General features: G+C 46.6%; 2 protein-coding genes across 4 annotated transcripts in view; both read right to left on the bottom strand.

Moving 5' to 3' along the window:
• On the bottom strand, positions 1-18,289 carry hectd3 (HECT domain E3 ubiquitin protein ligase 3). 3 transcript variants are annotated; one of them, XM_090182990.1, is made up of 19 exons: positions 17,189-18,289; positions 16,839-16,999; positions 16,635-16,727; positions 16,049-16,184; positions 14,861-14,982; positions 13,107-13,220; positions 12,899-12,981; positions 12,214-12,379; positions 9,319-9,400; positions 8,522-8,704; positions 8,344-8,396; positions 8,002-8,170; positions 6,595-6,798; positions 6,113-6,319; positions 5,894-6,023; positions 2,660-2,734; positions 2,486-2,567; positions 1,352-1,423; positions 1-670 (listed from the first exon to the last, which is right to left on the bottom strand). In XM_090182990.1, the coding sequence occupies exons 1-19, from the start codon at positions 17,540-17,542 to the stop codon at positions 586-588; spliced, it is 2,571 nt and encodes an 856-aa protein (XP_090039116.1). In that variant the 5' UTR covers positions 17,543-18,289; the 3' UTR covers positions 1-585. The 3 variants fall into 3 exon arrangements, with proteins under 3 accessions (XP_090039116.1, XP_090039115.1, XP_090039117.1); XM_090182989.1 differs by having other exon boundaries at positions 12,890-12,981; XM_090182991.1 differs by lacking the exons at positions 1-670; positions 1,352-1,423 and adding an exon at positions 1,834-1,873 and having other exon boundaries at positions 12,890-12,981.
• The window catches only part of best4 (bestrophin 4), an 18,879-nt gene continuing 10,415 nt past the window's right edge, over positions 18,290-26,753 (bottom strand). The window contains exons 5-9 of the mRNA XM_036986755.2: positions 26,521-26,598; positions 19,952-20,104; positions 19,521-19,601; positions 18,976-19,124; positions 18,290-18,882 (exon numbers count right to left, since the gene is read on the bottom strand). Coding sequence (XP_036842650.1) covers positions 18,681-18,882; positions 18,976-19,124; positions 19,521-19,601; positions 19,952-20,104; positions 26,521-26,598 — 663 coding nt within the window. The 3' untranslated portion in view covers positions 18,290-18,680. The remainder of the gene's footprint in view (positions 18,883-18,975; positions 19,125-19,520; positions 19,602-19,951; positions 20,105-26,520; positions 26,599-26,753) is intronic.

Below are 26,753 nucleotides of genomic sequence, written 5' to 3' on the forward strand. Positions count from 1 at the left end.
TTTCTTCCACATTAGTTTATTATGTACAGTACAGCTGTAAATAGTTGGCACCGTTGTAGATACGGTATACTTAAGCAATAAGGCCCGGGGGGGGGGGTGTGGTATATGGCCAATATTCCACAGCTTAGGGCTGTTCTTAGACACGCCGCAACACAAGAGTGCTCGGACACAGCCCTTAACTGAAGTATATTGGCCATATATCACAACCCCCCCCCAGAATTGCCTTATAGCTATTATAAACTGGTTACCAACATAATTAGAGCAGTACAAATCTGTTTTGTCATACCCATGGTATATGGTTGGATATACCACAGCTTTGAACCAATCAGCATTCAGAGCTCAAACCACCCAGTTAATAAATGATAATAGGCTTGGCAGCAGCTTCAGATAGTGATGCTAATGCTGCGTTCATTACATTAGCCAATCAGCGGTCTCGGTAAGTTCAAAGCACATGAATGCACACAACTTGTTGCTCCCAGTTTACAAGTACTATTTTTGGTGTTTTCCCCCCACTTGTAATAAATGCTGCATAAATACAGGTGGGCGTGGCATAAAACTGCTATATGGGCGTGGCAGGGGGCGTGGTCACTCCTCCCAGGGACTCATGTCAGTGTCGATGGCAACACAGTTATAGGCAGCATAGCGCAGCTTGTCCTCACACACTTTCGCACTGCAGGGGACACAAAGTTAGGGAATTAGCTTTTACTAGAGAATGTGGAAGAGTATAACCATTGCAATTTCATATCTACAATCTCCGTTATATGGAACCAAAGAAACCACTTTCCTTCTAAATATTCTGATAACAGTAGAGAGAACAGTAGAGAGAACCTCCTGCCCAATGTATATTGGAGAGACATATTTCCCTCAGATTACACAGATCCAAAAAGAATTTGAAAACAAATCCAATTTTGATAAACTCCCATATCTACTGGGTGAAATTCCACAGTGTGACATCACAGCAGCAAGATTTGTGACCTGTTGCCACGAGAAAAGGGCAACCAGTGAAGAACACACACCATTGTAAATACAACCCATATTTATGCTTATTTATTTTATCTTGTGTCCTTTAACCATTTGTACATTGTTAAAACACTGTGTGTGTATACATACATACATACATACATACATACATACATATATATATATATATATATATATATATATATATATATATATGACATTTGTAATGTCTTTATTGTTTTGAAACTTCTGTATGTGTAATGTTTACTGTTAATTTTTATTGTTTATTTCACTTTATATATTATCTACCTCACTTGCTTTGGCAATGTTAACACATGTTTCCCATGCCAATAAAGCCCTTGAATTGAATTGAATTGCCATTAAAACTCACCTGGGGTAGTTGGGTAGATACAGGGTACTGGAGCAGGTGGAGGACTGTGGCAACGCATCTGTAGTCTCAGAGCTAGAGGTCAGGGAAACCAAAGATGTTATAATGCATCTGTAGTCTCAGAGCTAGAGGTCAGGGAAAACAAAGATGTTATAATGCATCTGTAGTCTCAGAGCTAGAGGTCAGGGAAAACAAAGACGTTATAATGCATCTGTAGTCTCAGAGCTAGAGGTCAGGGAAACCAAAGATGTTATAATGCATCTGTAGTCTCAGAGCTAGAGGCCAGGGAAACCAAAGATGTTATAATGCATCTGTAGTCTCAGAGCTAGAGGCCAGGGAAACCAAAGATGTTATAATGCATCTGTAGTCTCAGAGCTAGAGGCCAGGGAAACCAAAGATGTTATAATGCATCTGTAGTCTCAGAGCTAGAGGTCAGGGAAACCAAAGATGTTATAATGCATATGTAGTCTCAGAGCTAGAGGCCAGGGAAACCAAATATGTTATAATGCATCTGTAGTCTCAGAGCTAGAGGTCAGGGAAACCAAAGATGTTATAATGCATCTGTAGTCTCAAAGCTAGAGGCCAGGGAAACCAAAGACGTTATAATGCATCTGTCTTCTGAGCTAGAGGTCAGGGAAAGACGTTATAAAAAGTGCAATAACATCAGCATCTTATAAGGTATTTGCTTTGGGATTGCGTCCCACTAACGTAGGCCAAAAGGCGCCCCACTAACGTAGGCCAAAAGGCGTCCCACTAACGTAGGCCAAAAGGCGTCCCACTAACGTAGGCCAAAAGGCGCCCCACTAACGTAGGCCAAAAGGCGCCCCACTAACGTAGGCCAAAAGGCGTCCCACTAACGTAGGCCAAAAGGCGTCCCACTAACGTAGGCCAAAAGGCGCCCTACCAACATACGGTAAAAGGAGCCCTACCAACATACGGTAAAAGGAGCCCTACCAACATACGGTAAAAGGAGCCCTACCAACATACGGTAAAAGGAGCCCTACAAACATACGGTAATAGGCGTCCTACCAACATACGGTAAAAGGAGCCCTGCCAACATACGGTAAAAGGAGCCCTGCCAACATACGGTAAAAGGAGCCCTGCCAACATACGGTAAAAGGAGCCCTACCAACATACCCTTGTTTGTCAGGGAAGATGTAGATGGGAGCAGGAAGACGGCTCCTCCCCGTCACAAACCTCAGGAACCGGCTGCGGTCCTCTGGAAGAGGGGGGAACAGTCAGAGAGTTAGTGAGTGAATAGAGAACAGAAGATAGAGCCACAGAGACAAAAATAAGACGGTTTTAACTGACCGTTAGTGAAGTTCATGAGAGCTTCCCACAGGTACTGTACCCTGACATCAGTCTGCTCCAAGTCCTCATATCGAGCTGTAGGAGAGAGAGACAACACTAGGGTTTACTATCAACCTGATGTGGAGAGAGAGAGAGAGAGAGACAACACTAGGGTTTATTATCAACCTGATGTGGAGAGAGAGAGAGAGAACACTAGGGTTTACTATCAACCTGATGTGGAGAGAGAGAGACAACACTAGGGTTTATTATCAACCTGATGTGGAGAGAGAGACAACACTAGGGTTTATAATCAACCTGATGTGGAGAGAGAGAGAGAGAGAGAACACTAGGGTTTATTATCAACCTGATGTGGAGAGAGAGACAACACTAGGGTTTATAATCAACCTGATGTGGAGAGAGAGAGAGAGAGAGAACACTAGGGTTTACTATCAACCTGATGTGGAGAGAGAGACAACACTAGGGTTTATAATCAACCTGATGTGGAGAGAGAGACAACACTAGGGTTTACTATCAACCTGATGTGGAGAGAGAGACAACACTAGGGTTTATTATCAACCTGATGTGGAGAGAGCGAGAGAACACTAGGGTTTACTATCAACCTGATGTGGAGAGAGAGACAACACTAGGGTTTATTATCAACCTGATGTGGAGAGAGAGACAACACTAGGGTTTATTATCAACCTGATGTGGAGAGAGAGACAACACTAGGGTTTATAATCAACCTGATGTGGAGAGAGGGAGAGAGACAACACTAGGGTTTATAATCAACCTGATGTGGAGAGAGAGACAACACTAGGGTTTATAATCAACCTGATGTGGAGAGAGAGAGACAACACTAGGGTTTATAATCAACCTGATGTGGAGAGAGAGAGAGAGAGAGAACACTAGGGTTTATTATCAACCTGATGTGGAGAGAGAGACAACACTAGGGTTTATAATCAACCTGATGTGGAGAGAGAGAGAGAGAGAACACTAGGGTTTATTATCAACCTGATGTGGAGAGAGAGACAACACTAGGGTTTATAATCAACCTGATGTAGAGAGAGAGAGAGAGAGAGAACACTAGGGTTTACTATCAACCTGATGTGGAGAGAGAGACAACACTAGGGTTTATAATCAACCTGATGTGGAGAGAGAGACAACACTAGGGTTTACTATCAACCTGATGTGGAGAGAGAGACAACACTAGGGTTTATTATCAACCTGATGTGGAGAGAGGGAGAGAGACAACACTAGGGTTTATAATCAACCTGATGTGGAGAGAGAGACAACACTAGGGTTTATAATCAACCTGATGTGGAGAGAGAGAGACAACACTAGGGTTTATAATCAACCTGATGGAGAGAGAGACAACACTAGGGTTTATAATCACCTGATGTGGAGAGAGAGACAACACTAGGGTTTATAATCAACCTGATGTGGAGAGAGAGAGACAACACTAGGGTTTATTATCAACCTGATGTGGAGAGAGAGAGAGAGAGAGAGACAACACTAGGGTTTATAATCAACCTGATGTGGAGAGAGAGAGACAACACTAGGGTTTATTATCAACCTGATGGAGAGAGAGACAACACTAGGGTTTATAATCACCTGATGTGGAGAGAGAGACAACACTAGGGTTTATAATCAACCTGATGTGGAGAGAGAGAGACAACACTAGGGTTTATTATCAACCTGATGGAGAGAGAGACAACACTAGGGTTTATAATCACCTGATGTGGAGAGAGAGACAACACTAGGGTTTATAATCAACCTGATGTGGAGAGAGAGAGACAACACTAGGGTTTATAATCAACCTGATGTGGAGAGAGAGAGACAACACTAGGGTTTATTATCAACCTGATGGAGAGAGAGACAACACTAGGGTTTATAATCACCTGATGTGGAGAGAGAGACAACACTAGGGTTTACTATCAACCTGATGTGGAGAGAGAGAGAGAGAGAGAGAGAGAGAGACAACACTAGGGTTTACTATCAACCTGATGTGGAGAGAGAGACAACACTAGGGTTTATAATCAACCTGATGTGGAGAGAGAGACAACACTAGGGTTTATTATCAACCTGATGTGGAGAGAGACAACACTAGGGTTTATAATCAACCTGATGTGGAGAGAGAGACAACACTAGGGTTTATAATCAACCTGATGTGGAGAGAGACAACACTAGGGTTTACTATCAACCTGATGTGGAGAGAGAGAGACAACACTAGGGTTTATTATCAACCTGATGTGGAGAGAGAGACAACACTAGGGTTTACTATCAACCTGATGTGGAGAGAGAGACAACACTAGGGTTTATAATCAACCTGATGTGGAGAGAGACAACACTAGGGTTTACTATCAACCTGATGTGGAGAGAGAGAGACAACACTAGGGTTTATTATCAACCTGATGTGGAGAGAGACAACACTAGGGTTTATTATCAACCTGATGTGGAGAGAGAGACAACACTAGGGTTTATAATCAACCTGATGTGGAGAGAGAGAGAGAGACAACACTAGGGTTTATAATCAACCTGATGTGGAGAGAGAGACAACACTAGGGTTTATAATCAACCTGATGTGGAGAGAGAGACAACACTAGGGTTTATAATCAACCTGATGTGGAGAGAGAGACAACACTAGGGTTTATAATCAACCTGATGTGGAGAGAGAGAGACAACACTAGGGTCTATAATCAACCTGATGTGGAGAGAGAGAGAGAGAGACAACACTAGGGTTTACTATCAACCTGATGTGGAGAGAGAGAGAGAGACACAACACTAGGGTTTATAATCAACCTGATGTGGAGAGAGAGACACAACACTAGGGTTTATAATCAATAATCAACCTGATGTGGAGAGAGAGACAACACTAGGGTTTATAATCAACCTGATGTGGAGAGAGAGAGAGAAACACTAGGGTTTATAATCAACCTGATGTGGAGAGAGAGAGACAACACTAGGGTTTATAATCAACCTGATGTGGAGAGAGAGACAACACTAGGGTTTATAATCAACCTAATGTGGAGAGAGAGAGAGAAACACTAGGGTTTATAATCAACCTGATGTGGAGAGAGAGAGACAACACTAGGGTTTATAATCAACCTGATGTGGAGAGAGAGACAACACTAGGGTTTATAATCAACCTAATGTGGAGAGGGGACATAAGATGGGGCCACATGTGATGGTACTGAGTCAGTCTGGGACTACAGCCTGGCGATCTTCAACCACATCAAGGTACGTCTGATTACTCACTGAGTCGTTTGAGTGCCTCCACGGTGATCTCCGGGTCTCCACAGACCTTCTTCTCCACCTCCTGCCAGGTTAGCAGATCCAGCACGGCCTGAGGCACTACCTTCACCAGCCCCGCCTGCATAGCACAGACCTGGAACAGACACACGCATGGTTACAGCATCTCCCTCCACACGAGAAAACCCAGACCGACATGAAGGCCATCTGAAAACCCCTTCCCACCTGGTGTCTGCTCTCCTCCAGGCGTGCCTTCTGGACCAGGTGAATGAACTCCCTGCGGTCTTGGTAGCGTACCACCTGATTGCTGCCGCCTGGTAGCAGCTCTACCAGTCTGCCGTCACTCAGCAGGGTAGTGTACACCAACTCCTCCCCAAATTTAAAGTCAAATGTCTCCTGGTCCATGACCTCCATGGCCTCCAGCAGTTTGACCTGTAGAGAGACACAGAACAGAAGCAAACTAACATTTTAAAACAGACGGGAAATCACATTATCCAATGCGTTGTCAGAATATTGCAACTAGCGATTGTATCGCCTATAAAAAACAGAATAGATACAAGCTTCAGTAAGTATGCCGAGGATGAAAACGTCAGTGGACTGAATCCTAACTTGAGTTCTGCCATTTTTCACAGTTGTCGTCTTTTAAGTCGATGTGTGCTATACGCTGAAGTCAGTGATGTTCGATGTGACAACAGCACAGTGCTCACCAGGACAGAGTCAACAGCAGGGAAGTCTTTGCTCCAGGAGACAGCCTCCCCTGTTAACTGTTTCCACACCAGGCCAGGCAGAGCCAGCACCAGGAAGTCTTTTCCTCGGAGAGCGGCTCCCATCAGCTGTCCGATCCACTCAAACTTGTGGAACTCTCTGCAGGACGGGTTGGGAACATAGTGGTCTCTGGCCTCGCCTGTTCCCTGGGAGCAGAAAATAACTGTTGGTCATATACTACTACCATTAGCCCCCCCTGGTTGTACTACCAGCCCCCCCCCCCCCCTGGTTGTACTACTAGCCCCCCCCCCCCCTGGTTGTACTACTAGCCCCCCCCCCCCCCGGTTGTACTACTAGCCCCCCCCCCCTGGTTGTACTACTAGCCCCTCCCCTGGTTGTACTACTAGCCCCCCTCCCCTGGTTGTACTACTAGCCCCCCCCCCCTGGTTGTACTACTAGCCCCCCCCCCCCTGGTTGTACTACTAGCCTCCCCCCCCCCCCTGGTTGTACTACTAGCCCCCCCCCCTGGTTGTACTACTAGCCCCCCCCTGGTTGTACTACTAGCCCCCCCCCCTGGTTGTACTACTAGCCCCCCCCCCCCTGGTTGTACTACTAGCCCCCCCCCCCCTGGTTGTACTACTAGCCCCCCCCCCCCTGGTTGTACTACTAGCCCCCCCCCCCCTGGTTGTACTACTAGCCCCCCCCCCCCCCCTGGTTGTACTACTAGCCCCCCCCTGGTTGTACTACTAGCCCCCCCCCCCTGGTTGTACTACTAGCCCCCCCCCCTGGTTGTACTACTAGCCCCCCCCCCTGGTTGTACTACCAGCCCCCCCCCCCCCTGGTTGTACTACTAGCCCCCCCCCCCTGGTTGTACTACTAGCCCCCCCCCCCTGGTTGTACTACTAGCCCCCCCCCCTGGTTGTACTACTAGCCCCCCCCCCCTGGTTGTACTACTAGCCCCCCCCCCCTGGTTGTACTACTAGCCCCCCCCCCTGGTTGTACTACTAGCCCCCCCCCCCGGTTGTACTACTAGCCCCCCCCCTGGTTGTACTACTAGCCCCCCCGGTTGTACTACTAGCCCCCCCCTGGTTGTACTACTAGCCCCCCCCTGGTTGTACTACTAGCCCCCCCCTGGTTGTACTACTAGCCCCCCCTGGTTGTACTACTAGCCCCCCCTGGTTGTACTACTAGCCCCCCCTGGTTGTACTACTAGCCCCCCCCCTGGTTGTACTACTAGCCCCCCCCCCTGGTTGTACTACTAACCCCCCCCCCCCGGTTGTACTATTAACCTAGGTTAGGTAGAGGTTAGGGTAGTTACCTGGTTAGATGTTAAAGAGGTAGAGGTTAGGGTTAGTTACCTGGTTAGATGTTAAAGAGGTAGAGGTTAGGTAGAGGTTAGCTATAGTTACCTGGTTAGATGTCCTGTTGAAGAAGGGTAAAGGCAGGAGGCATTCTGCTGAACTGGGACACAGCTCTTCAGACATGTCTGCCAGACTGTCTCTAAAACCCCCTCCTTGGTCGATGATGCCCTCTGCTATGAATTTACACTCCCACCACTGGTCGTAACGCGCCGGCCATCTGATCAACAACAACATATTCACTGCTGCTTTCTTTTCAAGTCTGTTATGATATCAGCTTATTATTACCACATTCATTTCACCATCTGTTAGATAACAAATCCAGCTACCTGAGAATGACCGCTAAGTAAATGTGATGGTCAATAAGGATGCTGGGGAGAGACATTACTATACCTGTAGTCCAAAATCTTCTCAAACTTATCGGATGGCTTCAGACCCTCGTACACCTGCATGGGTTAAAGCCAGATGTCTAAAATCATATAGCTACAACACACACACACACACACACATAACCCCCCCTCCCACCCCAACACCCCCCTCCCTCCCCAAAACACCCCCCCCCCTCCACTACCTGTGTGAAGACAGCGTTCTTAGCAGTAGGGTCCAGTGAGGGGTTGTCTCTGTGCTCCATGGCCAGTCTACGGTTGATATAGAGCCGGGGCATAAAGTTAGGCTTGCTGGTCTCGGAGTCCTTCAGACACTGGGTGATCAGGGCCGAGCGACGCTTGGACAGCAGCAGGAACGGCTTGATACTCTAGGGGGCAGCAGAGAACACAACGGTCAATGTATTGGACGTGATAATAGATTTTAAAAAGGGACACTGCAAGATTTAGGTAGTTTATCTACTTTCCCCAGAGTCAGACCAACTCATGGAGACTATTGTATGTCTCTGCGTGCAGTTTGGAGATGATTGATGTTAGCTTAGCGCAATTGCTGGAAGTCTCCAGGTACAGTAGCCAGCTCCTCTCAGAAAGCAGGGGAATAAACTTTCTACTCCAAAAATGTGTGGTTGGCCATGTACAGTCTTCAAATACATAGTAATCGACATGTTACAACATGTGTTAATTTCACTGATAATCAAAAGAACCCAGATTATATCCACTTCCTCATTCTTTCCCAGTTGTCGTGGTAACGTTACATCCGTCTCATGGAGATGCCCGTCCTAACTCTGGGTAAGTAGGTCAACGAAAATCTGGCAGCGTCCGTTTAAAGATGAAAGGAAAAGGGAGGACAGTGGAGTTTTTTTTTTTTTTTACACCAGCAGATCAGACATGACATCTGTGGTGTGTCCCTCTCAACCAGCGGTCTCCAACCCTGGTCCTGGGGAGCTAGTGCAGGCCTTTGCTCCAGCCCAGCAACTAGACGTACCTTGATGTGGTTGAAGGTGGCCAGGCTGTAGTCCCAGGCTGGAACCAGGTGGGGCAGGAGACTGTCCAGCAGCGAGATGAACCTAAGGACACACAAGCTGAGTCACGACACCAACTGACCAGACTGGGGAAGAGTCACGACACCAACTGACTAGACTGGGGAAGAGCACCACAGACCAGCATTCATCTTGGTAGTATAGGAGGATCAGGAGCGTTTCATGATGATCACAACAAGCCCCATGTTCACCATCAGGCAGGGTCTTACCTCTGTATAACCAGGGCCCTGTGGTAGAGGACATCAGGTAGGGTCTTACCACATATAACCAGGGCCCTGTGGTAGAGGATATCAGGTAGGGCAGGGTCTTACCTCTGTATAACCAGGGCCCTGTGGTAGAGGACATCAGGTAGGGCAGGGTCTTACCTCTGTATAACCAGGGCCCTGCGGTAGAGGACATCAGGTAGTGTCTTACCTCTGTATAACCAGGGCCCTGTGGTAGAGGACATCAGGTAGGGTCTTACCACATATAACCAGGGCCCTGTGGTAGAGGATATCAGGTAGGGCAGGGTCTTACCTCTGTATAACCAGGGCCCTGCGGTAGAGGACATCAGGTAGTGTCTTACCTCTGTATAACCAGGGCCCTGTGGTAGAGGACATCAGGTAGGGTCTTACCTCTGTATAACCAGGGCCCTGTGGTAGAGGATATCAGGTAGGGCAGGGTCTTACCTCTGTATAACCAGGGCCCTACTGTAGAGGACATCAGGTAGGGTCTTACCTCTGTATAACCAGGGCCCTGTGGTAGAGGATATCAGGTAGGGCAGGGTCTTACCTCTGTATAACCAGGGCCCTGCGGTAGAGGACATCAGGTAGTGTCTTACCTCTGTATAACCAGGGCCCTGTGGTAGAGGACATCAGGTAGGGTCTTACCTCTGTATAACCAGGGCCCTGTGGTAGAGGATATCAGGTAGGGCAGGGTCTTACCTCTGTATAACCAGGGCCCTACTGTAGAGGACATCAGGCAGGGTCTTACCTCTGTATAACAAGGGCCCTACTGTAGAGGATATCAGGTAGGGCAGGGTCTTACCTCTGTATAACCAGGGCCCTACTGTAGAGGATATCAGGTAGGGCAGGGTCTTACCTCTGTATAACCAGAGCCCTACTGTAGAGGACATCAGGCAGGGTCTTACCTCTGTATAACCAGGGCCCTGTGGTAGAGGACATCAGGCAGGGTCTTACCTCTGTATAACCAGGGCCCTGTGGTAGAGGACATCAGGTAGGGTCTTACCTCTGTATAACCAGGGCCCTGTGGTAGAGGATATCAGGTAGGGCAGGGTCTTACCTCTGTATAACCAGGGCCCTACTGTAGAGGACATCAGGCAGGGTCTTACCTCTGTATAACCAGGGCCCTGTGGTAGAGGATATCAGGTAGGGCAGGGTCTTACCTCTGTATAACCAGGGCCCTACTGTAGAGGACATCAGGTAGGGTCTTACCTCTGTATAACCAGGGCCCTGTGGTAGAGGGTATCAGGTAGGGCAGGGTCTTACCTCTGTATAACCAGGGCCCTACTGTAGAGGACATCAGGCAAGGTCTTACCTCTGTATAACCAGGGCCCTGTGGTAGAGGATATCAGGTAGGGCAGGGTCTTACCTCTGTATAACCAGGGCCCTACTGTAGAGGACATCAGGCAGGGTCTTACCTCTGTATAACCAGGGCCCTGTGGTAGAGGACATCAGGTAGTGTCTTACCTCTGTATAACCAGGGCCCTGTGGTAGAGGATATCAGGTAGTGTCTTACCTCTGTATAACCAGGGCCCTGCGGTAGAGGACATCAGGCAGGGTCTTACCTCTGTATAACCAGGGCCCTGTGGTAGAGGATATCAGGTAGGGCAGGGTCTTACCTCTGTATAACCAGGGCCCTACTGTAGAGGACATCAGGCAGGGTCTTACCTCAGTATAACCAGGGCCCTGTGGTAGAGGACATCAGGCAGGGTCTTACCTCTGTATAACCAGGGCCCTGTGGTAGAGGACATCAGGTAGTGTCTTACCTCTGTATAACCAGGGCCCTGCGGTAGAGGACATCAGGTAGTGTCTTACCTCTGTATAACCAGGGCCCTGCGGTAGAGGACATCAGGCAGGTTCTTACCTCTGTATAACCAGGGCCCTGCGGTAGAGGACATCAGGTAGGGCAGGGTCTTACCTCTGTATAACCAGGGCCCTGTGGTAGAGGACATCAGGTAGGGCAGGGTCTTACCTCTGTATAACCAGGGCCCTGTGGTAGAGGACATCAGGCAGGTTCTTACCTCTGTATAACCAGGGCCCTGCGGTAGAGGACATCAGGTAGTGTCTTACCTCTGTATAACCAGGGCCCTGCGGTAGAGGACATCAGGTAGTGTCTTACCTCTGTATAACCAGGGCCCTGTAGTAGAGGACATCAGGTAGGGCAGGGTCTTACCTCTGTATAACCAGGGCCCTGCGGTAGAGGACATCAGGTAGTGTCTTACCTCTGTATAACCAGGGCCCTGCGGTAGAGGACATCAGGTAGTGTCTTACCTCTGTATAACCAGGGCCCTGCGGTAGAGGATATCAGGTAGGGCAGGGTCTTACCTCTGTATAACCAGGGCCCTACTGTAGAGGACATCAGGTAGGGTCTTACCTCTGTATAACCAGGGCCCTGTGGTAGAGGATATCAGGTAGGGTCTTACCTCTGTATAACCAGGGCCCTGTGGTAGAGGATATCAGGTAGTGTCTTACCTCTGTATAACCAGGGCCCTGCGGTAGAGGATATCAGGTAGGGTCTTACCTCTGTATAACCAGGGCCCTGCGGTAGAGGACATCAGGTAGTGTCTTACCTCTGTATAACCAGGGCCCTGCGGTAGAGGACATCAGGTAGTGTCTTACCTCTGTATAACCAGGGCCCTGCGGTAGAGGACATCAGGTAGTGTACCCTCCAGTCGAGGATAACGCACTAGGTTAGGAGACTGAAACACGTCAGCGTTGAGCCCCAGGTCTCTCTCACACGATGACTTGATCTTCAGCCCTCTGATCCGAACGTCTATCCCCTCGTCTGAGACAGGAAGACAAAAGCCAGAGAGAGAGGTCAGGAAGAGGAAGAGTCAGGAAGAGGAAGAGTCAGGAAGAGTGTTATTCATTTTCAACTAGAATGTATGATTGTTTTATTCACTGATAGGACATGTTGTTAAGGTCCTGACAGGCGTGGATCAGCCTGGGATTGATACAGTATTTAATTCAAGGCACATTTCTATATTTCCAAAGTCCAAGCTGATATCTACAGTGTGCCAAGACACTGAGCCACTCGCAGATAAGGTGACAGGGTAGAGCTAAAGTTCGTCTAGTTCGTCAGCTGGACAGGATGTGATGTCTGTCAAGGCTCGACAACTTTGATCAGAGCCCTGTATTCAGAGTGCTGATCTAGGATCAGGTCTCTTCCCCTGTCCATATGTAATTCATTATTATTTAAAAAAATGTAAAAAGGCCAAACTGATCCTACACCAGCACTCCTGCCGTAAATGATTAGTACAGTTGTGTGTATATTAATTATTCAATGTGTAGCCACCATTCTCACCCCTGCACTCCTCGATGCGAACCTCAATGACAGGCAGGTGGGCCGTCATGTCTTCCAGCACACACACCTCACCAATCAGATTGCTGAGGGACAGAGAAATAAAAACACACAGTTACAAGTTCACGTAGCACCTCCTGATGTTTCAAAACCTTTTATTTTCCGTTTGCTCTGCTGAATACGGCCCAGGTGTTCTTTCGGAGTAACTTACTCGTCTATGGTGACGTCGCTGAGCTTCTTCAGATTGTCTCCTTCCCCTCCGAACACAGTCACTCTTTTAGGCATGTAGTTGTCATCGGTTGAGTCAACCGTCAAGATCAGCTTACTGCCGGACAAGACACAAAAACAATACAAATTCATGTTTATTCTTCAGGTCTTCCTAAGACTTGACCAAAGTCATGGTTTTGGTGGGCTAGTGGTCATCTGATGATGTACCGTCCCCAAGGGAGTGCCCCCAGGTTCCATACTGTTCTCCACCTGTCCCCAAGGAAGAGCCCCCAGGGTCCATACTGTTCTCCACCTGTCCCCAAGGGAGTGCCCCCAGGGTCCATACTGTTCTCCACCTGTCCCCAAGGAAGAGCCCCCAGGTTCCATACTGTTCTCCACCTGTCCCCAAGGGAGTGCCCCCAGGTTCCATACTGTTCTCCACCTGTCCCCAAGGAAGAGCCCCCAGGTTCCATACTGTTCTCCACCTGTCCCCAAGGAAGAGCCCCCAGGTTCCATACTGTTCTCCACCTGTCCCCAAGGAAGAGCCCCCAGGTTCCATACTGTTCTCCACCTGTCCCCAAGGAAGAGCCCCCAGGTTCCATACTGTTCTCCACCTGTCCCCAAGGGAGTGCCCCCAGGTTCCATACTGTTCTCCACCTGTCCCCAAGGAAGAGCCCCCAGGTTCCATACTGTTCTCTACCTGTCCCCAAGGAAGAGGCCCCAGGTTCCATACTGTTCTCCACCTGTCCCCAAGGAAGAGCCCCCAGGTTCCATACTGTTCTCCACCTGACCCAAGGAAGAGCCCCCAGGTTCCATACTGTTCTCCACCTGTCCCCAAGGAAGAGCCCCCAGGTTCCATACTGTTCTCCACCTGTCCCCAAGGAAGAGCCCCCAGGGTCCATACTGTTCTCCACCTGTCCCCAAGGAAGTGCCCCCAGGGTCCATACTGTTCTCCACCTGTCCCCAAGGAAGTGCCCCCAGGGTCCATACTGTTCTCCACCTGTCCCCAAGGAAGAGCCCACAGGGTCCATACTGTTCTCCACCTGTCCCCAAGGAAGAGCCCCCAGGGTCCATACTGTTCTCCACCTGTCCCCAAGGAAGAGCCCCCAGGTTCCATACTGTTCTCCACCTGTCCCCAAGAAAGAGCCCCCAGGTTCCACACTGTTCTCCACCTGCCCCCAAGGGAGTGCCCCCAGGTTCCATACTGTTCTCCACCTGTCCCCAAGGGAGTGCCCCCAGATTCCATACTGTTCTCCACCTGTCCCCAAGGAAGAGCCCCCAGGTTCCATACTGTTCTCCGCCTGTCCCCAAGGGAGTGCCCCCAGGTTCCATACTGTTCTCCACCTGTCTCCAAGGGAGTGCCCCCAGGTTCCATACTGTTCTCCACCTGTCTCCAAGGGAGTGCCCCCAGGTTCCATACTGTTCTCCACCTGTCTCCAAGGGAGTGCCCCCAGGTTCCATTCTGTTCTCCACCTGTCCCCAAGGGAGTGCCCCCAGGTTCCATACTGTTCTCCACCTGTCCCCAAGGGAGTGCCCCCAGGTTCCATTCTGTTCTCCACCTGTCCCCAAGGGAGTGCCCCCAGGTTCCATACTGTTCTCCACATGTCCCCAAGGGAGTGCCCCCAGGTTCCATACTGTTCTCCACCTGTCCCCAAGGGAGTGCCCCCAGGTTCCATACTAGGCCCCACACTGTTCTCCACCTACATAAATCCCAGGTTTGCCATGGCAGTGACAGGACTGTATGACAGTACCACTTACTTGACTACGGTGCCTCTCTTCATGTGCAGTCTGATCCAGTGTTGTCCCTGCATCCCATCACTCTCCCAGTAGGTCTCCGTATCTCCATCTGTCAGGCAACCTGCCCCACCACTAGGGTCCTCCTGACACACACACACACACACACACACACACACACGTTCATTTTGTCACCTATTTTTGTTTTAAAATACCTTTTAGTCTTAGTCCCATTTTATTATTTTCTTAGTTATCAGTTGACAAAAACTCTGGACAAATTTAGTCTAGTTTTAGGTCGGCCATTTTAGTCAGTGAATTTTTCTATTAAATGATGAATGTTTAGGCTACCTCTAACTTCCATCATGTGCACATTCAGATAGCCTTGTCCAACTAGGTCTACTATCCCCTCATGTACCTTAGCTGGCAACACTGATATTGTGTCAGATTGTAACCAATGACAGCCATAATAAGCATATATGCTAATTGTGTCAGATTGTAACCAATGACAGCCATAATAACCACAGGTAAAACATTCTCACAGCTCTGATTTTGTCCCCATCATAATCGTCATGGGGGTAAATAATAGTGGTTTCCTTGAAAATAGTCAACAAAAAGCATTTGTTTTTTCCCCATAGGAAAAATAAACCGCAACTCACATCTGCGAACCGCGACGTGGCAACACAGATAAATAAATAACAGACAAATAAATAAAAGCCGAATAAATAGACCTTCTGATGTGATCAAAGCAAAAATAGCCCCCATGAAAGTGAGAGAGAGAGTAAAAATGGTTTCTAGTTGAGGTTAGTTAGTGTCCTGGCTTCATATCACTTCAAGAGAGTGACTGAAGAGACCTCCTGTGTGCTGGGCAGATCAGGCCAATCAGACCTCCTGGGAGCTGTGTGCTGGGCAGATCAAGCCAATCAGACCGCACAACTGAAAGATATTCATTCTGTCCAATGAGAGGATTGCATGTAAATATTCTGCATGCATATGGAATGAAACAGGTTCAAAGCTGCAGGTCAAATGTCCATTAGTCTCACATGGAATTCTAATCTGCTCACATTTCCGTTGACTAAAATGTAAAATTATTTTAATAGTTATTGTTTTATTCCAGGGCATCCTAGTTTTAGTCAGGAAAAATAGGTTGTTGACGAGTATTTTTTCATCATATTTATTGTTGACGAAATGAACACTGACACACACACAACTCACTGAGCAGGAGGACACATCAATGCTGGTGACACACTGTTTGACACTGCCCAGGTTCTCATCCTCCTTTCCGATGTGGTCGTAGAAGTAATGCACCAGATCCTCATCATATTCAAACGTCCAGGTGGGAGGAACATATCTGGACAACAGAGAAGGGAACAGTACTGTTGGTTAGACCAGGCCACCTTAACTTCATTCAGTTTTTACAGAAAGTGCCCAAACTGCCTCAATATCTGCTGTAGCTCATCAGAGCCTGTTATCACCCATGGACCAGGGCTTAAACAGGTAGCTGTGTAGCTCATCAGAGCCTGTTATCACCCATGGACCAGGGCTTAAACAGGTAGCTGTGTAGCTCAGAGCCTGTTATCACCCATGGACCAGGGTTTAAACAGGTAGCTGTGTAGCTCATCAGAGCCTGTTATCACCCATGGACCAGGGTTTAAACAGGTAGCTGTGTAGCTCATCAGAGCCTGTTATCACCCATGGACCAGGGTTTAAACAGGTAGCTGTGTAGCTCATCAGAGCCTGTTATCACCCATCACCGACCAGGGCTTGACCAGGAGCTGGCTTCGCCTCCAAACACACTGACCTGAGCTTCTGAACAGCTGCTTCATCACGCTCCGCGACCTTGGGTTTAGAGCCGATGTGAAGAGAACTCTCTACATCCACCACTTGTTCCCATCTGAGAGAGCAGACCGTGTTAAACCGCTGAGCTAAAGCATCAAGCAGAGCCATTACAAGTCTTCAGATCTCAAACAAAGTTAGTCACCACCTCTGTTACACACACACACACCTGTCACAGGGCTTGTGGTCATATCCAAAGAGCTGCTGGTGTCTGCCGAGTGTCTCAGGTGATTCAACAGGTACCAGTCGATCTCCTCCCTCCGTGTGTTTACAGACCAAGACCCAGCCCTCCTCACATTCCTGACCCAAGCGGTGCTCCTCCAACTGATCCTATAAAAACACACAGAGAGAAGCAGACACACAGAGATAGACAAGCAGGCACACAGAGGGTTAAAAGGACAACTGCCTCAAAATGTGTACTGAGCAAAGGTGATCAGTCCTGTAACAAGAATGGAGACATGACTTCATGACTAACCAGGAAGTGTGTATAAAGCAATTAATCATTCAACAATTTCTTACCTTGTTGATTTTAACCCACAGGCCGTGGCTGTTGCAATACTCTTCCCCTGTTGTCCGAATACATGTCCCTTTCTTTGGTTCGATGTTGCACTTGCATAGCTTCTTACTGTGGAGAGCTTGATGGGGGCTCTCCCAAACTGAAACCAGGGTCTTACCGACGGATGAGTTGGCGGTGGACGTACTAGACGAAGCGGTCGAATTGGATGACGAATCTTTACAGATTTTATAACAAACCTCTTTTGGGACGAAACATAGGCACTCGGGCACAGCTTCGCTCTTCCTGAAACAATCTATGCATTTGTTCAGAAACCGAATCCTTCCTAGTAAAACGTGAGGGTTGTCGCCCGGTGACATGTCTTTGTGTGTTGTTTTTTTTAAAAGCTAGGTAAGTTAAAGCTAAGGAAGTTGAAGCTGGCCAGGCACACCAGTCCGTCGCAGGGCTAGTTAACTAGCTAACTATGCGTCACAGTCAACACACATTTCAACGGTGGACGTCACCTGACATTTCAGTTTTTCCGTTTACTTCTCCCTTTGTTTGCCCAGGATTTTTCTCGTGGATAAAGCTTCTATATTTGAACAAACAAAACCAAAAAAACACAAAGCGATTTATCCACCAGCCCGTTTCAAACGAAACGGAACATTCTCATCCGGTGTCACCGCTTTCAGCTACCTGACAGCTAGCAGACACTTTCCGTAGCTCTCACCGGTAGCACTTAATCGGATCTGAAAAAGGGCGAACCGCCCATAACTTCAGCTAGCTTTCAATACGACAAGTTATGTTACCGTGTCGGCTTCCGTCTACCTAGTAGCCTAGCAAGCTAGCTTACGCCAACCAGTTTTTACACGGCTAAAGCATCGGCAGGATGTTAACATGTTAGCTAGCCTTCTATTTTAGCATGCTAGTTAGCTAACATGTTAGCTAGCAACGTGTTTACATTCCATGACAGTCAATAGCTATCGACATTTTAGTGCTTTTTATTTGCCCTTTATTTTAACAGGGTGTCCTATTGAGACCAAAAAAGCTCCGCATCTTACAAATTACACAACACATTGCGTAAAAAATACACCAGAAAATAAACAATACAAGAGAATACAAAAAAATGAAATATGAAAAAGAATCACACCTTTATTCCTTACATACGTATGTCAGTCTTGGCAGATTGGTTCACAATTTACAGTATATTCATTTATGTAGATAATCTCATTTAGTTCTTGAAATCAATCTACAATGTTATATCATGGAATCAGGCTTCAAAGTTAAAAGTCATGCATCACTGTCACAGCTGTTTAATTTAATGGTTTTTATATTCTTCATAAAAATAAGAATTAATGTTTTTCAAAATCATTTTTTAATAACCAGGATTACAAACAAACAATCTAAACATGATTGTAGAAGACATTTCACACAATCATTGACACACAGGTGCATGGAAAATGCATGAATTATCCCCCCAAAAATAAACAAAACCCATAAACGAGTTGCACAGATCTTTCAACAAGAGCTCTGCTCATTGTCATTGGCTTGGATGAGTTCCACAGCCACCTTGAACTGCCCCTCCCCTCGTTCTGTCTGAAGATGAGACACCTTCAGCTGTCTGTCTCTCACTAAAGACACATCCTTCATCTTCCTGTCCACATCACCACACTCATCCTTATAGACGAAGGGCATGGAGACGGCCTGACCAGATTCAAAGCTGCCCAAATGAATCAATGAATTAACAAACAAAGAAATGAATGAATTTACAATCAAACGCATGAACAAATGAATCACAGTCATTGTAGGCTACCTTATGTCATATGTTGAGCCCATGAAGGTAGGTCTGAGGGTCTCAGTACCAGTAGAGTAGGGGACAGAGAAGTATCTCTCCACCCAGAACTTGTCCTTCTCTGTTGGGGGCAGGTTCTGGTGCATGTCATCCACAGCCAGCATGGACACCTGGGAAGAAATGTGAGGGGGAGAAAGACAGCAAAATAACCCATGAAAGACAGCAACATAACCCATGAAAGACAGCAAAATAACCCATGAAAGACAGCAACATAACCCATGAAAGACAGCAACATAACCCATGAAAGACAGCAACATAACCCATGAAAGACAGCAAAATAACCCATGAAAGACAGCAGATCTATCACTCTTTCTGGATAACACCCCAACAGTCCACAAGGTCAGACGATACTTTATCGGAGATGGTAAATGATTGGTTCAGGAAAGTGAACTGGGATTTTTCTTTTTAAACTAAAAATACAGCATTGGCACAAATGCTCAGATAATCAACTTCAGCAGTCGATGGTCATTGATGGCCTAAATTCAATTGAAGTGAGATGAACACACCTGAATATTTCGGTCAATTAGTTGGTTGGTTTCAAAATCGTCATCGTCCTCTCCAAAAGGATTGATGATCAGTTCCCCCACCTAGGGAACAGAGAGAAGGAAGGACAGTCAAGGACTTCAGCATAACTAGGGCCAAGATTTGTTCATGACCATGTCTCAGCCAAAATAAACTCAGCCAAAATAAACTCAGCCAAAATAAACAGAATGTACTTGACTGTACATTCTGCATAATTCAGACTGCAAGCAACAATGAAAACCAATCAATCAATTAAACACCCAATCATTATTAAATAAACCAATTAACCAATCAATCAATATCCAATCAATCAATTAACCAGCAAATCAACATCCAATCAATTAATTAACCAATCAATATCCAATCAATCAATTAACCACCTAATCAATATCAAATCAATCGATAGGGAACTCACCTTGAGCCAGCCTGCATAGAAGAAGAACTGAAGCAGGGTGAAGACGGGGACGTACAAATCCAGCTGGTGACCTTTATACCCCTTCTCAGGGTTCAGGAACTGCCGACTAATCAGACAGAAGCCGAAGAACGAGTACACAGCCAGGGTCACTACCTTGTGTTGAGGGACGTAATCACATCGAATTATACAGGCAGGAGTTTGGTATTATACAGGCAGGTAGTAGTTTGGTATTATACAGGCAGGCAGTAGTTTGGTATTATACAGGCAGTAGTTTGGTATTATACAGGCAGTAGTTTGGTATTATACAGGCAGGCAGTAGTTTGGTATTATACAGGCAGGCAGTAGTTTGGTATTATACAGACAGTAGTTTGGTATTATACAGGCAGTAGTTTGGTATTATACAGACAGTAGTTTGGTATTATACAGGCAGGCAGTAGTTTGGTATTATACAGGCAGTAGTTTGGTATTATACAGGCAGTAGTTTGGTATTATACAGGCAGTAGTTTGGTATTATACAGGCAGTAGTTTGGTATTATACAGGCAGGCAGTAGTTTGGTATTATACAGGCAGGCAGTAGTTTGGTATTATACAGGCAGGCAGTAGTTTGGTATTATACAGGCAGGCAGTAGTTTGGTATTATACAGGCAGGCAGTAGTTTGGTATTATACAGGCAGGCAGTAGTTTGGTATTATACAGACAGTAGTTTGGTATTATACAGACAGTAGTTTGGTATTATACAGACAGTAGTTTGGTATTATACAGACAGTAGTTTGGTATTATACAGGCAGGCAGTAGTTTGGTATTATACAGGCAGTAGTTTGGTATTATACAGGCAGGCAGTAGTTTGGTATTATACAGGTAGGCAGTAGTTTGGTATTATACAGGCAGTAGTTTGGTGTTATACAGGCAGTAGTTTGGTATTATACAGGCAGTAGTTTGGTATTATACAGGCAGGCAGTAGTTTGGTATTATACAGGCAGGCAGTAGTTTGGTGTTAAACAGGCAGTAGTTTGGTATTATACAGGCAGTAGTTTGGTATTAGACAGGCAGTAGTTTGGTATTATACAGGCAGTAGTTTGGTATTATACAGGCAGTAGTTTGGTGTTATACAGGCAGGCAGTAGTTTGGTATTATACAGGCAGTAGTTTGGTGTTATACAGCATATACAGGCCTCAGCAGTTTCTAGTAATAGCTTTAGTTTTTACAGCTGAAGATACTTTCACCATTACTGACCTCTACATGTAACAAAGGTGATTAAGTGAACCAAGCTTGGCTGAAAAATAACCTTGACTGATAAATAACCTTGACTGATAAATAACCTTGACTGATTTTTTTTTTTTTTATTTATTTTACCTTTATTTAACCAGGTAGGCAAGTTGAGAACAAGTTCTCATTTACAATTGCGACCTGGCCAAGATAAAGCAAAGCAGTTCGACAGATACAACAACACAGAGTTACACATGGAGTAAAACAAACATACAGTCAATAATAAAGTATAAACAAGTCTATATACAATGTGAGCAAATGAGGTGAGAAGGGAGGTAAAGGCAAAAAAAAGGCCTTGGTGGCAAGGTAAATACAATATAGAAAGTAAAACACTGGAATGGTAGTTTTGCAATGGAAGAATGTGCAAAGTAGAAATAAAAATAATGGGGTGCAAAGGAGCAAAATAAATAAATTAATTAAATACAGTTGGGAAAGAGGTAGTTGATAGGGCTAAATTATATGTGGGCTATGTACAGGTGCAGTAATCTGTGAGCTGCTCTGACAGTTGGTGCTTAAAGCTAGTGAGGGAGATAAGTGTTTCCAGTTTCAGAGATTTTTGTAGTTCGTTCCAGTCATTGGCAGCAGAGAACTGGAAAGAGAGGCGGCCAAAGAAAGAATTGGTTTTGGGGGTGACTAGAGAGATATACCTGCTGGAGCGTGTGCTACAGGTGGGAGATGCTATGGTGACCAGCGAGCTGAGATAAGGGGGGACTTTACCTAGCAGGGTCTTGTAGATGACATGGAGCCAGTGGGTTTGGCGACGAGTATGAAGCGAGGGCCAGCCAACGAGAGCGTACAGGTCGCAATGGTGGGTAGTGTATGGGGCTTTGGTGACAAAACGGATTGCACTGTGATAGACTGCATCCAGTTTGTTGAGTAGGGTATTGGAGGCTATTTTGTAAATTACATCGCCAAAGTCGAGGATTGGTAGGATGGTCAGTTTTACAAGGGTATGTTTGGCAGCATGAGTGAAGGATGCTTTGTTGCGAAATAGGAAGCCAATTCTAGATTTAACTTTGGATTGGAGATGTTTGATATGGGTCTGGAAGGAGAGTTTACAGTCTAACCAGACACCTAAGTATTTGTAGTTGTCCACGTATTCTAAGTCAGAGCCGTCCAGAGTAGTGATGTTGGACAGGCGGGTAGGTGCAGGTAGTGATCGGTTGAAGAGCATGCATTTAGTTTTACTTGTATTTAAGAGCAGTTGGAGGCCACGGAAGGAGAGTTGTATGGCATTGAAGCTTGCCTGGAGGGTTGTTAACACAGTGTCCAAAGAAGGGCCGGAAGTATACAGAATGGTGTCGTCTGCGTAGAGGTGGATCAGAGACTCACCAGCAGCAAGAGCGACCTCATTGATGTATACAGAGAAGAGAGTCGGTCCAAGAATTGAACCCTGTGGCACCCCCATAGAGACTGCCAGAGGTCCGGACAACAGACCCTCAGATTTGACACACTGAACTCTATCAGAGAAGTAGTTGGTGAACCAGGCGAGGCAATCATTTGAGAAACCAAGGCTGTTGAGTCTGCCGATGAGGATGTGGTGATTGACAGAGTCGAAAGCCTTGGCCAGATCAATGAATACGGCTGCACAGTAATGTTTCTTATCGATGGCGGTTAAGATATCGTTTAGGACCTTGAGCGTGGCTGAGGTGCACCCATGACCAGCTCTGAAACCAGATTGCATAGCAGAGAAGGTATGGTGAGATTCAAAATGGTCGGTAATCTGTTTGTTGACTTGGCTTTCGAAGACCTTAGAAAGGCATGGTAGGATAGATATAGGTCTGTAGCAGTTTGGGTCAAGAGTGTCCCCCCCTTTGAAGAGGGGGATGACCGCAGCTGCTTTCCAATCTTTGGGAATCTCAGACGACACGAAAGAGAGGTTGAACAGGCTAGTAATAGGGGTGGCAACAATTTCGGCAGATAATTTTAGAAAGAAAGGGTCCAGATTGTCTAGCCCGGCTGATTTGTAGGGGTCCAGATTTTGCAGCTCTTTCAGAACATCAGCTGAATGGATTTGGGAGAAGGAGAAATGGGGAAGGCTTGGGCGAGTTGCTGTTGGGGGTGCAGTGCTGTTGACAGGGGTAGGAGTAGCCAGGTGGAAAGCATGGCCAGCAGTAGAAAAATGCTTATTGAAATTTTCAATTATGGTGGATTTATCAGTGGTGACAGTGTTTCCTATCTTCAGCGCACTGGGCAGCTGGGAGGAGGTGTTCTTATTCTCCATGGACTTTACAGTGTCCCAGAACTTTTTTGAGTTAGTGTTGCAAGAAGCAAATTTCTGCTTGAAAAAGCTAGCCTTGGCTTTTCTAACTGCCTGTGTATAATGGTTTCTAGCTTCCCTGAACAGCTGCATATCACGGGGGCTGTTCGATGCTAATGCAGAACGCCATAGGACGTTTTTGTGTTGATTAAGGGCAGTCAGGTCTGGGGAGAACCAAGGGCTATATCTGTTCCTGGTTCTAAATTTCTTGAATGGGGCATGTTTATTTAAGATGGTTAGGAAGGCATTTTTAAAAAATATCCAGGCATCCTCTACTGACGGGATGAGGTCAATATCCTTCCAGGATACCCCGGCCAGGTCGATTAGAAAGGCCTGCTCGCTGAAGTGTTTCAGGGAGCGTTTTACAGTGATGAGAGGAGGTCGTTTGACCGCTGACCCATTACGGATGCAGGCAATGAGGCAGTGATCGCTGAGATCTTGGTTGAAGACAGCAGAGGTGTATTTAGAGGGGAAGTTGGTTAGGATGATATCTAAGAGGGTGCCCGTGTTTAAGGCTTTGGGGAGGTACCTGGTAGGTTCATTGATAATTTGTGTGAGATTGAGGGCATCAAGTTTAGATTGTAGGATGGCTGGGGTGTTAAGCATGTTCCAGTTTAGGTCGCCTAGCAGCACGAGCTCTGAAGATAGATGGGGGGCAATCAGTTCACATATGGTGTCCAGAGCACAGCTGGGGGCAGAGGGTGGTCTATAGCAGGCGGCAACGGTGAGAGACTTGTTTTTAGAAAGGTGGATTTTTAAAAGTAGAAGTTCAAATTGTTTGGGTACAGACCTGGATAGTAGGACAGAACTCTGCAGGCTATCTTTGCAGTAAATTGCAACACCGCCCCCTTTGGCAGTTCTATCTTGTCTGAAAATGTTGTAGTTTGGAATTAAAATGTCTGAATTTTTGGTGGTCTTCCTAAGCCAGGATTCAGACACAGCTAGAACATCCGGGTTGGCAGAGTGTGCTAAAGCAGTGAATAGAACAAACTTAGGGAGGAGGCTTCTAATGTTAACATGCATGAAACCAAGGCTATTACGGTTACAGAAGTCGTCAAAAGAGAGCGCCTGGGGAATAGGAGTGGAGCTAGGCACTGCAGGGCCTGGATTCACCTCTACATCGCCAGAGGAACATAGGAGTAGTAGAATAAGGGTGCGACTAAAAGCAATAAGAATTGGTCGTCTAGAACGTCTGGAACAGAGAGTAAAAGGAGGTTTCTGGGGGCGATAAAATAGCATCAAGGTATAATGTACAGACAAAGGTAAGGTAGGATGTGAATACAGTGGAGGTAAACCTAGGTATTGAGTGATGAAGAGAGAGATATTGTCTCTAGAAACATCATTGAAACCAGGAGATGTCATTGCATGTGTGGGTGGTGGAACTAATAGGTTGGATAAGGTATAGTGAGCAGGACTAGAGGCTCTACAGTGAAATAAGCCAATAAACACTAACCAGAACAGCAATGGACAAGACATATTGACATTAAGGAGAGGCATGCTTAGTCGAGTGATCAAAAGGGTCCAGTGAGTGGAGAGGTTGGTTTAGGGTCACGGCGATTTAGACAGCTAGCCAAGCCAACCGGTAGCAAGCTAGCATAGGATGGAGTCTGTTGTTAGCCACCTCTTGCGTTCGGTCAGTAGATTAGTGGGGTTCCGTGTGGTAGAGGGGATTAATCCAAATCACACAACAACAAAAATAAGAACAATAGATATAGTTATAGAGGCCCGAGAAGAAAACATAATAATTCAAATAAATAAATTGTCCGATTGTCTATTCAGATAGCAGCCGGAAAGACAGCTAACGGTTAGCGGGCCGCAGATGGGCGTTCCGGTAACGTCGCGACAGAGGAGCCAGCCGGATCTCCTTCAGGTAGATAACGTCGGCAGTCCGGTTGTGAAGGCCCGGTGGGGCTCCGCGTAGGCAGTGAAACGGGTCCGGATAGGTGACTGCAGCCCAGGAGTGAATGATGGAACTCAGGCGTGATTGACGGAGCTGGCTAGCACCGGAACAATCGATGTTTGCTCCGGAATCGACGAAAGCCGACTGTCACACGGATAGCAGCTAGCTAGCTGTGAGATCCGGGTATGAATGTCCAGAGAGCAGTTGAAATCCAGGGACATGGAGAGAAAAATTGGTCAGGTATGTTCCGTTCCGAGCCGCGCTGCGCCGTACAAAACTGGCGATAGATTTTCGATAGATTTTCGAACTAAAGGACAGCCGATGACCACAAACCGTGGTTAGCTTCTGATTAGCTTCTGGGCTAGCTCCTGGCTAGCTTCTGGCTAGTTTCTGGCCAGCCTCCTGGAGTTTCTGGCTAGCTTCCTGAAGGATTGCAGATCTGAGGTAAATAATACTTTTTTATAAATATAAATTGGTGAGGCTGGTTGCAGGAGAGTGTTTAGAAGATGAGTTGATGGAAAATAAAAATAAAATGTATGTGAAAAAAGTTGTAAATATATATATATACAGGACACGACAAGACGAGGACAAAAGACGTCTGAACTGCTATGCGATCTTGGATAAATTGATAAATAACATTGGCTGAAAAATAACCTTGGCTGATAAATAACCTTGACTGATAAATAACCTTGGCTGATAAATAACCTTGGCTGATAAATAACCTTGGCTGAGACCTGACGACTTGTGTTAGCTCCCTAAGCTAACCTAAGTTTAGCTCAGTGGGCTAACAGTCTTGGGGTTTGAACCCAGCCTGTAACATTTACCTGAGTGTAGACCAGAGGTTTAGGGGTTAGGGTTAGAGGTTAGGGGTCAGAGGGTAGGGTTACCTGAGTGTAGACCAGAGGTTTAGGGGATAGGGGTCAGAGGGTAGGGTTACCTGAGTGTAGAACAGAGGTTTAGGGGTTAGAGGTTAGGGGTCAGAGGGTAGGGTTACTTGAGTGTAGACCAGAGGTTAGGGGTCAGAGGGTAGGATTACCTGAGTGTAGACCAGAGGTTTAGGGGTTAGAGGTTAGGGGTCAGAGGGTAGGGTTACCTGAATGTAGACCAGAGGTTTAGGGGTTAGAGGTCAGAGGGTAGGGTTACCTGAGTGTAGACCAGAGGAATACTGATCCAGTCATAGTGAAACAGCAGGCTGCACTTTCCTCTGTAGTTATTCAGCTCCTAGGGACAGGAGGACAAAAAGGGCTTCACAGTTAGGGCCAGGAGAGTCACCTGACCATGTGAACTGACCAGAAAGAACTCCTGGCCGTTAGGTCCTGATTTATACTATTGTCTGGATGTACAAAGTCAGTCAAATGAAATCCTGTGGATGGAGA

The sequence above is a fragment of the Oncorhynchus mykiss genome, chromosome 8 (genome assembly GCF_057628025.1).
Source record: "Oncorhynchus mykiss isolate SJ-2025 chromosome 8, ASM5762802v1, whole genome shotgun sequence".
NCBI lineage: Eukaryota > Metazoa > Chordata > Actinopteri > Salmoniformes > Salmonidae > Oncorhynchus > Oncorhynchus mykiss.

Coding starts and splice junctions, on each gene's coding strand:
- hectd3 (XM_090182989.1), bottom strand. CDS start 17,542: ATGTCACCGGGCGACAACCCTCACGTTTTACTAGGAAGGATTCGGTTT. Junction 12,982..13,106: donor AGCGACGTCACCATAGACGA/GTAAGTTACTCC, acceptor TCTGTCCCTCAG/CAATCTGATTGGTGAGGTGT. Junction 6,799..8,001: donor TCAACAGGACATCTAACCAG/GTAACTATAGCT, acceptor TTCTGCTCCCAG/GGAACAGGCGAGGCCAGAGA.